This window comes from Zeus faber (assembly GCF_960531495.2).
Source record: "Zeus faber genome assembly, chromosome: 15".
Classification (NCBI taxonomy): domain Eukaryota; kingdom Metazoa; phylum Chordata; class Actinopteri; order Zeiformes; family Zeidae; genus Zeus; species Zeus faber.
In genome coordinates this window covers 20,670,213-20,687,597 of record NC_137194.1, presented here as the reverse complement: position 1 = coordinate 20,687,597, position 17,385 = coordinate 20,670,213, and the positions used below count along the sequence as shown (strand labels likewise).

The window sequence follows — 17,385 nt, the reverse complement described above, 5'->3', positions numbered from 1 at the left end:
TCCACACACACGCGTGTCCGTCACCCGGGGAGCGGAGCGGAGCGGAGCGGAGCGGAGCGGCGCTCGGCCTGCCGCTCCGGAATGCTGCACCCGAGCGTTACCCCCCCCCATCTTTATCCCTCCCGGTCAGCCAATCGGAGCGCAGCGCGCGCCCGCGACGCGTCGCCGGAGAGCGCTGCCCAATCAGCGCCGCGCGTCTCGCGGGCACGAGCGTAGCGGTGCAAAGATGGCGGCGGGCTCCGATTTGCTAGACGACGTTTTCTTCAACACGGAGGTGGACGAGAAAGTAGTGAGCGACCTGGTTGGATCCCTGGAGTGCGAGCTGTCGGGAGCGGGCCGGGCCGCCGGCGGTGGCGGCGGCGGCCCGGCGAGACCGCAGCCCTCGGCCAACCGCACCGGCAGCCCCGTTGGCAACGTCCACGGAGGCGGGATGGGACTTTCACAAGAGCCCGCTAAAGCAGGTGAGAGAGCGGGGGAGTCCGGCTAGCTAGTGTTAGTAGCGCTGGTGGTTTTGTTTTTAGTTTTCTTAGTTTGTCAGGAAACACACAAGTCCGTTGTTTTTGTGTTCCTTTTTCCCCCCCAGGCGCCGGGGTGCAAGTAGGTGTCATCAACAACAACAACAACAACGCGGGGTCCCACGGCTCTTCCAAGGCGGGCGAAGCTGGCGGAGCCTCCTCGGCAGTGACAGCCGCTCAGAGTCACCCCAGGACGGGGTCGGTCAACGCGGTCTTTGCGGCGAAGAAGTCCGATCCCGCCGCCGCCGCCCCCACCGTAGCCGCCGCCGCCCCCGCCGCTGGTATTGTGGTCGGTAAACCCGCAGCGACCCCAGGGCAAACTTTGAATGGAAGCAACGTGGTGACCGTCTCTCACGTGCCCGCCGTCACAGTTGTCAATAATGGACCCAAAGGAAATACCATCGTTCAAACCTCCAATTCACAAAACCCGACTTCCACTGTGATCTCCCCTCAACTCCCCCAGAACGTACCCACCGTGACTCTGGTGAGACCACCTATGCAAGCCCCCTCAGCCACTTCATCAACGGTTGTCAGTCTGAACAACAGCAAACAAACTACGACACAGACCGCGATAGTAGCTCTAAAAAGCCCCGCTGTTCTGCAGAGCGTCAAGACTTCAGTACCAACAGGTCCTAGTGGAATAAGAGCCATCGCTCCTCAAGTTTTGGCCCCGAGACTTACACAGCCACAGCAAAGCGCTCCCAACATACAAAACATCCAGCTCCCCCCAGGTATCTTTGGCTTTTTTTTACCCAACATATCAGATCAGATGTTAAAAAATAACAACATACAGTTTCATTTTATTATGCTGTTATGTACCCAAGGCACACACGCACAATTTCCTTTCACTTTCAAGTTGTTAATGCACAGGTTTTCTCGATTATTGATTGTTTATTGTATACTGCCATGTTTTATCTTCTAAACGTAGTTTTTTTTTTTTTTTTTTTACTTTATTGTGAACGCCTATTTGTTCTGGTGTGTGCTGCTGTGGCACCGCACTTTCCCTCTGGTGATCAATGCAGTGTTGTTTTAATCTAATGTTTGATTTGCACAGTTATGTGAGAGATCAATGGCTGACTACAGATGTTCCTGTGTCTTGTGTTTTGCAGTCTGAAGGGCCACAAGTATTGACAATATAATTTGAACTAGAGGAGATTGGACAGGGACAAAGTTTGATTGTAAGACAGGAGTACCCACATAAGCAGTCATCAAAAGTAAATATTTCACAGTTTTTGAACAGAAGTGGAATGAAGTCATCAATTCTTCATCTACAAATATATATGGAAGCTGTTTATTTTGCAGTATATTGTTTAAAGTTAAACATATCTTAACTCATCATAACTGGTCTTATTTGAATACCAACAACTATTTATTCTATATAGATAACGTGCAAAAGTTCACAGTTGCAATCTATGATTTACTTTTTTCTTTTGTTTATTTTTTTATTTTCTGTACACAGTTTGAAATAAGAGGAATGTCAACCACAGGTAAGCCTTGACCTTTTAACCCTTTCCCTTTAACCTGTCAGGGATGGTCTTGGTGCGCAGTGAGAGCGGGCAGCTCTTGATGATTCACCAGCAGACCTTGGCCCAGATTCAGGCCCAGGCGCAGTCCCAAAGTGCCATGACGCCTCCACCTGCGACTCCCACCAGCACTCCTTCTGTTCAGATCACCTCGGTGCAGGTACTCTTTCCCACACGTGCAATCTCCCTCTACACTCATACATGATGACAAACATAAGTATTATAATTAGTATGTGATTATTATTTTATTATTACATTCTTTAATTATAGTTTCACATTTGGCATCATTTTGTGAGAAAGGAAATGCATTCTCTTCTATTATCTTCCCCAGGCTCCAGGGGCCTCCCTGTTGGCCCGTCAGGCGACGCCCAACACCATCATTAAACAGGGCTCCATAGTCCAGACCAGTATACAGGCTACGACTACGCTCCAGAGGCCTCCTGTACTGCAGGTAGATGGACACACCTCTCTTGCTATGCCTGACATTGCAAGCCAGTGAGGGGTGGTCTTGTGATTGGACATCTGCATTGGGACAGTAAGTGAGAAACTGTTCCCTGTGTGTGTGTCCGCTCGCTCTCGCAGAACACCGTCATGGTAGGAGGGGCGGCCACAACCCCAGGACAGCCACTGGGGACCACCACCGCCATGCAGCCTGGAACTGTAACCACAACCATGGCCCAGAGGATAGGTCCGCCTACGGCAGAGGTCACCACTGTCAGACCGACTCAGATCTCAGCAGTAAGAGAGTCATTTCAACCCTGGATACTTCTCTCACTGCAGCCTCTCTGCAGGTTTTGCTGTTTCTTTCAGTGTATTGTGTGTGTATATACAAATATGACTTATATAATCCCATGTTGTCTGTGTGTTTGCAGGAGACACTGGAGAATGTGAAAAAGTGTAAGAATTTCTTGTCCACGCTCATCAAGCTGGCATCTAGTGGGAAGCAGTCCTCTGAGACCACGGCCAATGTGAAGGAGCTGGTCAAAAAACTCCTGGTACATACTTCTCTATATCTGTGTATTGAACTTTTAACTTTACCTTATATCTGTGAGGCCTGGGCGATAGGTTGATTCGGTTTGACAGCTCACGTGAGGCAAATTAATCTAGTCCTTGTTGTATTTCAATTCATTTACATGAATATTCCTTCCAAATTGCATGTCTGCACAAACCTGCCAAAAACCTCGTGCAGGCTATCCATAACAAAAAGTCCATAAGCTGTGGAACCACATTTGGTCTGTCAGCAGATTGCATGAGGAATAACATATTACCTTTATACATGCAAGTCTTAAGAATTAAATCTGATTTATGTTTTTTTTTTTTTTTTGTTTTTTTTGCCTGCTCTTGGCTGCAGTGTTGCAGCCAATGAGATTGCTGAGAGGTGTTAAAAAAAACAACAACAATAAAGGACTTTAGGATAGGGATTTTCTGAGGTCATTGAAATATTTGTAGCATTTCCAAGCGTCTAGTGCAAACGGTGAGCTCTCTTTTCGTCCATACCACGGCAGAATCCCAAGGGCTATGTACGTGGAGATGAGAGCGGATCCGTGAGGTTTAAATGTCGTTCACCTTTATACATTTTAGCATTTTAGCCTGACTGGGATCCTCCATGTTTTCTTATTTGATTGTTAAAGTTGTAACTTTGGCATTGCACTGCAGGTCAAGGCCCAATGTCAACAGGTGGTAATCTAGACAATAGTTGATTCCCATTTAAGAAAAACAATTTGAAAATTACAAATTTGGGCCAGAGACATCCCATATAAGTAATTTGAGTTTATTTACATAAACCGGTGCCTAAATAAATGTTTAATACCAATGATAAAAATAGAGATGGCTCTCCCTACTATCTATACTTATAGTGGGGCAAAAAAGTATTTAGTCAGCCACCAATTGTGCAAGTTACCCCACTTAAAAAGATGAGAGAGGCCTGTAATTTTCATCATAGGTTCACTTCGACTATGAGACACAGAATGGGGGGAAAGAATCCAGGAAATCACATTGTAGGATTTTTAATGAATTAATTGGTAAATTCCTCGGTAAAATAAGTATTTGGTCACCTACAAACAAGCAAGACTTCTGGCTTTCACAGACCTGTAACTTTTCCTTTAAGAGGCTCCTCTGTCCTCCACTCCTTACCTGTATTAATGGCACCTGTTTGAACTCGTTATCAGTATAAAAGACACCTGTCCACAACCTCAAACAGTCACACTCCAAACTCCACTATGGCCAAGACCAAAGAGCTGTCAAAGGACACCAGAAACAAAATTGTAGACCTGCACCAGGCTGGGAAGACTAAATCTGCAATAGGTAAGCAGCTTGTTGTGAAGAAATCAACTGTGGGAGCAATTATTAGAAAATGGAAGACATACAAGACCACTGATAATCTCCCTTGATCTGGGGCTCCACGCAAGATCTCACCCCGTGGGGTCAAAATGATCACAAGAACCGTGAGCAAACATCCCAGAACCACACGGGGGGACCTAGTGAATGACCTGCAGAGAGCTGGGACCAAAGTAACAAAGGCTACCATCAGTAACACACTACGCCGAGAGCATTTGGATGATCCAGAAGAGGATTTGGAGAATGTCATATGGTCAAATGAAACCAAAATAGAACTTTGTGGTAAAAACTCAACTTGTCGTGTTTGGAGGAGAAAGAAAGCTGAGTTGCATCCAAAGAACACCATACCTACTGTGAAGCATGGGGGTGGAAACATCATGCTTTGGGGCTGTTTTTCTGCAAAGGGACCAGGACGACTGATCCGTGTAAAGGAAAGAATGAATGGGGCCATGTATCGTGACATTTTGAGTGAAAAGCTCCTTCCATCAGCAAGGGCATTGAAGATGAAACGTGGCTGAGTCTTTCAGCATGACAATGATCCCAAACACACCTCCCGGGCAACGAAGGAGTGGCTTCGTAAGAAGCATTTCAAGGTCCTGGAGTGGCCTAGCCAGTCTCCAGATCTCAACACCATAGAAAATCTTTGGAGGGAGTTGAAAGTCCGTGTTGCCCAGCGACAGCCCCAAAACATCACTGCTCTAGAGGAGATCTGCTTGGAGGAATGGGCCAAAATACCAGCAACAGTGTGTGAAAACCTTGTGAAGACTTACAGAAAACGTTTGACCTCTGTCATTGCAAACAAAGGGTATATAACAAAGTATTGAGATGAACTTTTGTTATTGACCAAATACTTATTCTCCACCATAATTTGCAGATAAATTCTTTAAAAATCAGACAGTGTGATTTTTCTGGATTTTTTTTTTTCTCATTTTGTCTCTCATAGTTGAGGTGAACCTATGATGAAAATAACAGGCCTCTCTCATCTTTTTAAGTGGGGGAACTTGCACAATTGGTGGCTGACTAAATACTTTTTTGCCCCACTGTGTCTGTCTTTTACTTGTGTAGGTTCACACTTATACCTCATAATTTCCTTCCTTCTTCCTTCTATTTTACCTCCAGTTGTCCCTTCACCAATTAGTCAACTTAAAACCTTCTTGTCTGATCACATCGTAGGAGAGCAAGATCGAGGCGGAAGACTTCACCGGTCAGCTTTACAAGGAACTTAACTCTTCACCGCAGCCGTACCTTGTGCCTTTCTTAAAGGTGAGACATCGACAAGTGATACATGGGCGACACTGTTTTGCCCGCTCGTTGTCCGCCCCAGAGCAGGTGATATATACAATAAGAGAAACAATAACATTATGTAGTAGTTATTTAAAAAAATGTGCTATGCTATGAGTGTCTTCTCATTTGTTAATTCCTGTTCAATTTATTGACCCATTCAATTGTTATTTGTTGTTCAAATTTAGGGCAATATCATTTCTCCAAGGTAAAGTGTGTACCTATATTCTTACTCCAAATTCTTAGTAATCTGCAGTAGGCCTTAAGGGTTGGTTGCACTTTCATTTCCTCCTGAGAAATATGGTGTGTTTGCATAAAAAAAAAAAAATGCAGATTATGTTGTTCCATTCACAAAAAAAAAAAGGACAAATTTCTGAAAAATACTCCAGAAAGATACGACAGGAATGCCCCCGTCACACACCCATTAACTCAAATGTAAAATAAACTTCCCATTTTGTTGACATGCCTTGTATTCCATGTTATACGTCTGTCTACTTGTTTGCCTGCATATGAAGTTCATTGTTTCAAAAATGTCTCGAAATAAAGAACAAATGGACTTATACTGTACTGAACAGCCGAACCACAAGCTCTATAGCCGGCAGTACGTTTACCCCTTTCAATGAAAATAAAGATGTGAACGTGCCCCAAATAAAACTCTGCAAAACAATCTCTGTTTGTTTAATTTCTTGTAAACCAAACCAATTGAATCGAGAGAGTACAATGTTGTGTTAGTATCAACTACTTTAACATGTAGCCTGCCATTGTATAATGTTAACTAATGTGTTTGGCATCGTAAGAATTTGTAGTGTTTCCTGAACTTTCATAAAAAATTGACAAAGTAGGGAGTTTACTCAAAAATATGAAAACCTGTCTTGAAAGGATGAAATAACCATTGTTTTTAATGTCTGTAACTTGGCAGCTTTTTAAAAGTCGTTCCTTACTGCTATTTCTACTTGAAGGTGCAACCAACTGCTTATGGTCTGAATAACTTGTCAGTATAATTCAATATTTACCATTTATCATTATTATTGGTCAATGTGTTATCAGTGAAGTATTTGACCTTTATAAGTTTACTAGTTGTTGAGCAGTTAGCAAGACTAGAGTCGTAACGGTATGTAGATGTTAGTTTTTTGATTCCACACCCTAGGAACAATCTTAAAAACCTCTGGCCTCCCTGGTTTAAAAACCAAACCAAAAAAAAAAAAGAATAATATATATATATACACACACAAATTAATTAATTTACTCCACTTTTTGTTTTCACAAGAACAAATTAATTGAAAGCACGGTCCGTCAGTTTGACGTTTTTTGAGTTCTCTCCTCTGCTCTTCTTTCAGAGAAGTCTCCCTGCGCTGCGTCAGATGACCACCGACTCCACCGCCTTCATCCAGCAGAGCCTGCTGCCGCAGCCCAGCCCTCCGACCGCCGCCAATGCCACCACTGCAGCCTCTATGGCCTCCACGGCCCTTGCCGCGGTGGTGGTTCGACCCCCTCCGTACGCCGCGGCCCCCAGCGCCACGGCGACCAAGGCCCCGCTCATCGGCCTGAGCCAGGCGCCGCACACCAAGTCGAGCCTTGTACGTCTGCGGCTGATGTTACTTCACTTTCTACTCGAGGTCTGTTCGTTTCACTCAGTGTGCGTGTCTGCGTGCAGATCATGCCCCAACCGCACGGGGCGATGGTGAGGCCTCAGGTGACCCTGGCTCAGTCTCCCATGGTGACGCTCCGAGGACAGCCCCACGGTCGCATCATCATGAGCCAGCCGCAGGTGGTCAAACAGCTGCCGACAGGTGTGTGGTGGTTGGAGGGGAGGCCTTGGCGGGCATACGTCGTGCAGGGTCTTTGGGTGCGTGTGGTATGTGTGTTGATGTTCCCAACTGCTGTCAGCAACTGGGGGGTCGGTGGTTCAATCCTCGGCTCCTCCGGGCTAATTTGCTGAGGTGTCCTTGAGCAAGGCACCCTCACCCCTAAAAGCTGCTTGTCTCCTTGCATGGCCTTGCTGACACTGCCAGGTGTATGTGAATGGGTGCATGTGAGGCATGTAACATATGAAGTGTAACACTCAGAGGCGGAGGACATAGAAGGAGAACGTCAGACGGATTTAAAGGGGCCCAAACGAGGGCTGCAAAGGTTCACGAAACTCACGGTTTGGATCGTATCACAGTTTCGGGTCACAGATCGGATCATTTTTGGGATCAGCAAAATTGAAAAAAAAAAAAAGGGGGAGACGAATACAGTATTACTTTTCTTTCCATTTATTCTGTAAAATGCTTCAAAGCAATGCAACATTCAGGATGTCCAATGTTTAAGTAAAATCTTAAACTATGTAAAATATTCAACACTCAATGGTTAAATGAAAGTGCAATGTGAGGCATGCATGGTACTGCCCCTTCTTTCTTTAAACATGGTAGTGAATGAAAAAATATGATTAGATCCGCCCCCAGTAACTGGATTTAATTCCAATTAGTAACCAGTATCATGTTCAATTTCTCACATTTATAACAAACCAAATTTCATGAAAATCAGTTCATAATAAAGCAATTTACAGTCGATTTTATAGAGAAGTCCGCATCTCTCAATACACATTGCACTTGCGGACTTTGAGGTCTCCAATTTGGCGAACCGAAGCCCAAGCTTCTTGAATGTTGTTTTCATTTAAGGCCATGGGCAAAGGTTCCTTGATTTAGGTGTTTTTGTCTCCCTTTTTTATTTTTTATTTTTGCTGATCCGAAAAATGATCCGATCTGTGACTCACAACTATGATACTATGATACGATCCGAACTTGCACCCCTATTGTGCACATATGTTTGGGTCTCTGATTAGCCTTATAACACACTCACTGTGAAATGAGACAACTCAATGAGCTGTCGATTTCAGAAAACATGTGGTCAAACAGCCCGCTCAGATAGACTGTAGGCTGAGGCGCGGGATCCACTGTACGTTTCTCCAAACAAAACCAATAAGAATAGTGTGTTTTTATCTTAAATGTATTTATTTTTATTTCATTTTGTTTTCCGACGTTTCCTGAATTAAACAAAAAGGAGCCCTGCGCGGTTTGCCCTACGAGGGTCAGAACAAACTTTTAAATGAGTCCTTGTAGATGTAATGTGAGTAAAGATTCTGCAACTGGATTGGTTATTTCGATTTTTTGTTTTTGTTTTGGGGGGGGGGGATCTCAGAGACCTACTGTATATCAACTTGTTGAAAAGGACTGTAACAGGTCCCCTCACCAGCTGCTGTTCCACCTGTTGTGCTTTATATCAAGGTGCACTCTAAAAGAATACTGCCACCTTGTGGTACTAGTGTGTAATAGCAGGCTACTCATGACCATCCAGGTGGACTTTACTGAACAAGAATAATATGTTTTTAACAAGGATTTCTCAACCCTCTTTGGAACATGATCCCGTTTTTAGGACCCCAAATTCTTGCCACAACAGCAATTTGAGAATGTGACGAATTTTCTTATTTGTCACACCACATTTGGTGCTTTACAACTGACATTTAGGTCTCTAAGCAATTGATTGAGGCCAAATAAAAATCTTTCTTTCTGTACTTTCAAAACAAATAGTGCAGTACTGGTCTAAATGCAGGTATTCCACATTGCATATTAGGCTGTGTGGAACTGTAGAACCGTCATGAGAATTTGATGATCACATAGGATATTTTTTATATATCATAGAGCATGGAGGGCACTCCAAATGGATTATATAGGAATTATTATATATTTCAGATATATTTCACTAGTTTTTATTAAAATAGACCAATCAAATCTTAATATATCAGTCCAGGGTTCTTACCAGGTCCTTGAGGTGCTTGAAGTACTTTCATCCTCAGTAGTTAAAGTACTGGAGTACCCTTAAAATAGCCCCTTTTGTGCTAAAGTGCTTAGGTCCTTGAACAAAAATGCTATCATTGAAAACCTGCGGTAGCCCCCCTGGTTTTTTTATTCAAATCGTAACGTAATAAACATTTTCCTAGAATGGTGGCTTTCACAACATAGATTATGCCAGGGAAATATACATTTAATCCAGCATGGTTGTAAATAGACACTTAAAATAGTTGATGACAATTTGATGAATAATAATAATTTTATATATATAGACACTATATACTTATTATCAATAATAAACAATGAGATTAAGATATTATATTTTAATCAATAAAGATCACATTAAAAATGTATTATATTTGTTTTGATTAAGCCCTTGAAAAAAAAATAGTACTTAAAAAGTACTTGAAAGTCCTAAAGTACTAAATTTCATTTAGTAATGCTAGAATGAACCCTGTCGGTCTGCCCCCCTCGACCCCCCTGTGCATATCAAGCCTCCCCAAGGTTAAAAATGTCTGTTATAAACTGTTCTCGCCATTCTCAGTAACTACAAGCTTCACGCTTCTTTGTTGCTGAATTGTAGCTCCGGTAGTGAAGCAGACTTTGGCTCCGGGGCCAAAAGGAGTGTTCGCCGCCCAGTCGACACTCACTGCAGCTCAGAAGAACAAGCTGAAGGAAGCTGCTGGAGGAACCTTCAGGTCTATCTCGCCTCAAAACATCAACAAGCAACCTAACTGCTTCACTGTTACAAAGTCAGTTTAAGTTCTAAAGTCTTTTATGGGTATTTAATGGTCCGACATCAATACATTTGCATGGAACAAAAAAAGAACATATAACACACAATACAAAAAAAAGGAAAAGAAAAAACAGTGAATGTGTTTTACATTCAAAACTAACTACATTTTTGGTCATCCATGTTGGAAAGCACCAATGAGTTTAATGATGCTTAATATAGTACATTTTCAGTGGACACAGGCTTCTGGTGTTTATTTTGCAGTCTTATTTTGAATAACAACAACGACTTGCTCTTTAAGTCCGGCATGAAATTAGAATACATGGTTAAGACACAGTTATATGAATAAAAATCACACACACAAACAAAAATAACAGGTGAGACCATCACATTATAGATTCCCAGAGCCCGAACCACCAGCAGCCTAACGGAGCACAAAGCTGTTTCTGTGGCGGTAGAATGTCTCAAAACCGCAACAAAAATAAGGTGGCAAAACACTCTTCCGTCATATTTGAAACAAAAAACAACGTTTTTCTTTGATAAAGTTTCAAACGTTAAATTTGCTTTTGTGGAACATGTTAGGCTTCTAACAATTTGTCTATTTGTGGGCTGCTATTTATTTGTGAAATGTAAGATATTGCGCCGGATCACTCTTGTTGGTGCAAATGGAAGGGATTTGGTGGATACACTGCCTGACATCCTTGTTAATCACTTGATTTATATATTTATTTGTAGATTCTTACATGTGCCGCAGCAAGAGATGATTTAGCTTTTGAAACTATTCTACTCCCTCAGGCTTATATTACTTCACCTCACAGTAGAATGGATTCCAGTGTACTCCCAGAAAGCTTGATTTCCAAATCTAAGCCTACCAAATTGGTAAAGCTAGTAATAATAGTCACATTACCCCCTGTCATAACACACAAGTAACAAACTCCTAATCATGGCCGTATTCAGAGCACTGCGTGACTGAAAGGACGGTGAGGTGGTGACAGCTCTGGTGTGTTTTCTTTCCTCACGCTGCTGTGAGGCCCATGTGCACAGGGAACAAAACACAACCTTTGTTTTTCATTCAGAGCTTCATTTTCCACACTGAGCTCCGAGCTGCAGCGGAGCATCCGCACAGCCCAAGGTTGTTTCTCTGCAGTTAACCAACGGCTTTTTTTTTTTTTTTTTTTTTATACCCGATTGAAAAGTTATGAGTTAAGTGAATATAGAAATACAATCAATATAGCGAGGCATCAACAGAGAATATCCAAACGGACTCCTTGACTGCATAAATGACAAAACGGTTGTTATGCTGTCTGAACACTCTGGATCCTAAAAACCAATGTGTCTCAACCCCACAAACAGGATGAACCCAAAAGGATCCCGGTAATTATTTTTCCTTCGTCCCGGTGTGTACCGATGGCTCTGCATACCATTATTCACAGAAATCGTGGTTTTGTTTGAGTAATAAGAATGTGGGCAATTAAAGATGAATTTGGCCTGAAATTCCAAGGTGAATTCAATTGAAAACAAAAAAGAAGTTGTTATCTGGTCCAAAGGTGATATCTAATACAGACAAAAGAAAGATGGCTATGAAATGTAAGGGGAGGGGGGTATAATATAGAAATATTCACAAGTGATTTTCAGCCACTTTGTGCAACAAAGGAGAAAGAGGTTTAAAAGACATTTTATTAAACGGTGCGTATGAAAAGCCAGACATGACTGGCAGAACAAAAGCCGACCGCCCGCCTCTGACTGCTCCGAAGAAAGGCTTCACCAAGAAAAAAAAACGTGACCAACTCAAGCACGCACACACACACACACACACACACACACACACACACACACACACACACACACACACACACACACACACACACACACACACACACACACACACACACACCGTTCAAAGAGCTAAAAGCTGCCGTGTTCTTTGTTTCCATTCCCAGCCTTAATAATATGAATTTAAAACATTTAGTGAGTATTTATGAAATCTCCCCGTGAAGGGATGAATCTCCCGAAGTAAAGTCTTGTGTCGAGGTGTACGGGGTTTTTTTAAAAATTGTGTAAAACCTCCATCCATCAATTACAAAAATGCTCCGAAATCAATCAAAGTGTTGATTTACGCCTTGCCAGCAAAAAAAAAACCCATTATGAAGAGCCTACGTGACGTCTTAACGGTATGATCTGCACACATACAATGATGCATTAAACCTACAAGTGCAAAACAAAAGGATAAACTAAAGGATCCTAAAATTCTGATATTTTTTAATCCAGAGTAACTGGCATCAGATCATCTTTCAAACTGATCCTGTGTTGCGAGAATAGCCTTAGCCAACAATAAGAGGCACGGCAGGGGAATGGCTTTCCCTAAAGAACATCCTCTTAAAGCCTGTTTTTGGCACCAACAGACATCAACCGACTCTTAGAAGTGGAAAAAAACCTTAAATTATGGAACGACAGTTCCATCGAGACCGCCAACATCAGCCAGCGACAGGTTCCGCTCTTCACAGCGATAGAAGTTCTGATGCCACCGTGTTGACTCCCAATCATCGAAAAATAGGGCTCAAGTTAAAAAAAACAAAAAAAAACAATTTTCCTTTACCATTGGGTAATACTTAGATCTATCTGTACCTTTAACACCAGTTTGTATGTGTAAGCCTGAGTCCTGTCAGGCAGATTAATGGGCAGCCATAATATTTTCAATATCTATATACTGTAACAATAGACGATTATAATAGAATCGCTAGTACGGTGCATTATATGCTACATATCATATATTCTCTCAGGGAAAAAGGGATAAAACAAGCTGGTTTGGTTGACCAGTAAGTTAGGGTAGTTGAGGTATTAAACACGTTTCCACTGTGTGACAAGAAATAATTCCACATTTCTGTGGTACCGACAGTTTTCGCCGCAGCTCAGTCCGTCCGCAAGGTCCGAGCCTCTGCAGTCTGCGCCTTCATCCCCTCTCCCCCCGCCTCCCCCCTTTCGCTCGTCCAGGGACGACGACGACATCAACGATGTGGCCTCCATGGCCGGAGTCAACCTGTCGGAGGAGAGCGCCCGTATCCTGGCAACCGGTTCGGAGCTGGTCGGCGCGGTGACCCGGTCGTGTAAGGACGAGGCGTTCCTCTCCACCTCCCTGCTCACCAGGAGAACCCTGGAGATCGGTGAGAGACCGGCAAACGCACACGACCCCCGTTTTTCCCGCGTCCGCGACGGTCCGGGCTGACTCGTCCCCCCCCCCCCCTCCCGCCGCCGCTCGCTTTCGACAGGCAGGAAGTTTGGCGTGAGCGAGCTGGGCCCCGAGGTGGTCGGCTACATTTCCCACGTGGCGCAGTGGCGGCTCCGGGACCTGCTGGAGAAGGTGTCGGAGGTGGCGCAGCAGAGAAACACCGTCTTCAAGGTGAACGCTCCCCCCGATAAGTCGCACTTTGACACGCAGTCACACCGCCGTCCTTTCCAAACCTCCGTTGCTCTCTCTCTCTCTCTCTCTCTCTCTCTCTCTCTCTCTCTCTCTCTCTCTCTCTGTCCCGCTCTCTCTCTCTCTCTCTCTCTCTCTCTCTCTCTCTCTCTCTGTCCCGCTCTCTCTCTCTCTCTCTCTCTCTCTCTCTCTCCGCCCCCCCCCTGGCAGGAGGACCAGCGCCACGAGCAGGTCAGCGACGTCCGGGCGCAGCTCAAGTTCTTTGAGCAGCTCGACCAGATGGAGAAGCAGAGGAAAGAGGACCAGGAAAGAGAGATCCTCATGAAGGCCGCCAAGGTGACCCATGCGCGGGGAAAACGACTCGCGCCGCAGGTTTCCGCGGTGTCCATTCGTCACCGCCATTCACGGTTTCATCTTTTGTGTCACTGCAGTCGCGATCGCGGCAAGAGGATCCCGAGCAGCTTCGACTCAAACAAAAGGCCAAAGAGGTGAGTCACCGCCTCACGGTGTGGCCGGGATAATTGTATATCATCAGTTTGCGCACTCAGAATACTCGATTCCGATTGGTCGGCTGCGTCCGTCGGCGGTCAGTTATTTCTGAATGATGTTGCCACGGACGACCACTTTTTCCGACCGTTTTTCTATGGCCCTTGTTTCACTCCGCTGATGTTCATAGTTAGACCCAACATCCCATTCCGCACGTCTCATTTCACAATTCATGTAAATGTCCAATTAAACACTAACAAGAGTAAATAGCTTTGTCATATGTAGGTTTAAATACGTAGGCACAGTGTTAGTTACTGTACATTGGTGTGGACTATATTTCTTGGCGGAAGCTCTTAAACTAGGCACCCTAGTGCTAAAATCATTTCCAAACAATATTCCATCTCAATGTATTCCTTTAATTGGCAAGTAAATGTGGAATGAGTGGGATCATTCAAGATTCAAGAGGTTTATTCGTCACATACATATACATACCTTCATACATATATGCAGTGAAATGTCTTTACAACGCACCCGGAGATTATGCACAAAAGTTGCTAAACCGAACATAATAGCTTACCTCGTTCCTACTGAGCTAACTAACTGAAACTACCTGATTCCTAAAACGTAATGCAGTGGGGGATCGATTCATAAAATAAATAAATAAAATAAAAATAAATGTGCCACTGGCTGCACATTATCCCTTACTGAGAATATTTCTGCAGCTTTGTATTTTCACGAAATAGAACAATCGTCTTATAGTGCGTTTCAACGACACAACATGCTGGAGTTGAAATTAATTTGCAATTAATATGAATAAATCATGATAATTATCGATAGCGTGTAAAATTCCGCTCGACTGTGATGATAAACGATGTGTTGGGTCACTGCCCCTGTTTCAGATGCAGCAACAGGAACTGGCTCAGATCCGGCAGAGGGAGGCCAACCTGACGGCCCTGGCCGCCATCGGTCCTCGGAAGAAACGGAAAACGGATTCTCCCACCGGCGCCGCCAGCGCAGAGGTGCTGAGCATGTAACAAACACGCCCCATGACCAGTCCATCACTTTCAACTGCCCCAAACTTCAACCGCTACCTATTTTTGTGGGCGTCTCTGGTTTGTTCTTCCCTTCCGGCAGGGCTCGGGATCGGGTGCGGCGCAGTCCGGAGGCGCGGGCGGAGGAGGAGGAGGGGGAGGAGGAGCGGGAGGGCGGCAGTTTGCACGGCAGCGCATCACCAGGGTGAACCTCAGGGACCTGCTCTTCTGCCTGGAGAACGAGCGCGAGGGCAGCCGCTCACAGCTGCTCTACAGAGGCCTGCTCAAATGACACACGCTGCGGCGAGGAAGGACGGAAGGAAGGAAGGGCCGAAGTTTCCAGCGCGGCGACGCCGAGCGCAGGCCGCGGCGTGGGCGGAAAGAGGACACCTTCGGCGCCGCGAGCGACCGGCTCCCGCCTCGCGGAACGTCGACGCCCGCCACTGAGGCGAGTCACGCCCCGGAAACGCGCCGCCCGAGGCGTGGTCACTGCAGGGACGTCGGCGAAGCCCCTGATACTCCGATCACACTACATTCAGGTTGATTTTGATTTTGTCGATGACTTTTTAGCAGTTTTACCATCGCACCCCGGACACTATCGAGGTGAAACACAGACGTGTTGATTTCAGGTGTATGTTTCTTTTTTGGCAGGGGGGGGGGGTGTATATTTTGGCTTTTCTGGTTCATTTTATACCATCATTTTTAGTCTGTGAACTTTACGGTGATTAATGATTGCTGCCTTATTCCCAAAGTAAGCCATATGCACAATGACTGTCACATCGGGATCTCGCTTCGTCTCACCGTGCTTTACGTCATTTTGAGTTTGGTCGGAAAAATTCTAAATGATTATTTATGACGTCGAGCTTTTAGCTGGCGACATCGTACGCGGTGTCGTTTCTTATTCCACCTCATGCGCCTCCAAACGCCTGTAACTCGCGAGCCAATCGGAGTGAACGGATGGATGGTTTTTAGAAGGAAGGGGGAGACTGTTTTGAAAAGAGATTTGTCGTAGTGATTTCAGTCTTTTAGGTGCAAGACTTTGTTGGATGTCCATATTTATGACGGGAGCGAGGCCGCTGCGTCACCACCGAGATTAAAAACAACACTGCACTGCTTTCAGAAAGTGTCGCTCAAACGTCTATACTGCAGTTTTTATATTTCTTAGTGCACATACTAATTCCTTTATACCTTTGTTATTTTATCACAGAATTTTGATGGCTTTTCTGACTGTATATACTTTGGTTTGATTTTATTTTCTAAATGTCCTTGAAAAATGTTTCTGTTACACACCTTCCTCTGGATTGGATTATTATTTTTTTTAACACTACAAATGTGGACGCATAAATGTATGTATGTATGTATGTATGTATGTATGTATGTATGTACCGATAACTTGTACATTTTTGCACAGCTACTTGTGAATATGTAAATATTCTGATGAAGAAAGTTTTTAATTGCTGTTTTATAGCAGACTGGGCTAGAATCATCTCTTTCATTAAAGAAAGGAGGGAAACCCATCGCATGGTTTGATGTTCTGTCTTTACAATTTCGCCGACTGTGCTGTTTATTATCATCTAATGTTTAATAACGAAAATATGTCATGATAAAAACATAAAGTATATGACTTAGATTAACACCAACAAGATGGAATCGCTACAGTGTCCACGTTATCACAATGTAGATTGTCATAAATGCAGCATTTGTGAGAACGTTGCGAAATTTGGGGATCTCAACCTTGCTTCCTTTTTGTGCAGCCCGATGTTGGACGCGGATATCAAGCCTTTTTGAAACACGTCACACGTATGATTCTGTTGTGCGTAAACGCATATCAAACAAACTCCGGTTGTTGCCTGCAGCATAACAAGTTAAAGTGATAAACTCTTACCTGGGATCACAGGACGAACCTGCATTCTGCACCAGGGGAGAAAAAGATACAAAACAAAGAAGCAAATAATGATTGTGGAATTATACATTGGCATGTTTATTTCATTTTAATTAATCTTTAACTATATCGTATAACACGATCCAAGGCCTCAGGAATACAATTCAGTGGTATTCACATTCAAGGTAAACCGAGAGCTCCAAGTTGATAAATAACAAAGATGCTTCATTTTTTTCCTCAGACATTTCTATTCTCAACTAATGGAAGTGCTGTGAACGCTCCCTTCTGTTTGATATCTTCTCCGTACAGCTGTACAACTAGAGCAGTGGTTGCCAAGCTTCTTCTTTGCACT

General features: G+C 44.0%; 1 protein-coding gene across 1 annotated transcript; it reads left to right on the top strand.

Moving 5' to 3' along the window:
• Positions 1 to 226: 226 nt before the first annotated feature.
• On the top strand, positions 227 to 16,623 carry LOC307240682 (transcription initiation factor TFIID subunit 4-like; the record flags this gene model as incomplete). Its single annotated transcript, XM_080014524.1, has 16 exons — positions 227 to 461; positions 584 to 1,246; positions 2,044 to 2,198; positions 2,370 to 2,489; positions 2,621 to 2,776; positions 2,911 to 3,033; positions 5,549 to 5,638; positions 6,994 to 7,233; positions 7,311 to 7,446; positions 10,070 to 10,184; positions 13,211 to 13,380; positions 13,486 to 13,616; positions 13,845 to 13,970; positions 14,066 to 14,122; positions 15,020 to 15,139; positions 15,255 to 16,623. The coding sequence occupies 16 exons, from the start codon at positions 227 to 229 to the stop codon at positions 15,441 to 15,443; spliced, it is 2,826 nt and encodes a 941-aa protein (XP_079870650.1). The 3' UTR covers positions 15,444 to 16,623.
• Positions 16,624 to 17,385: the final 762 nt, after the last annotated feature.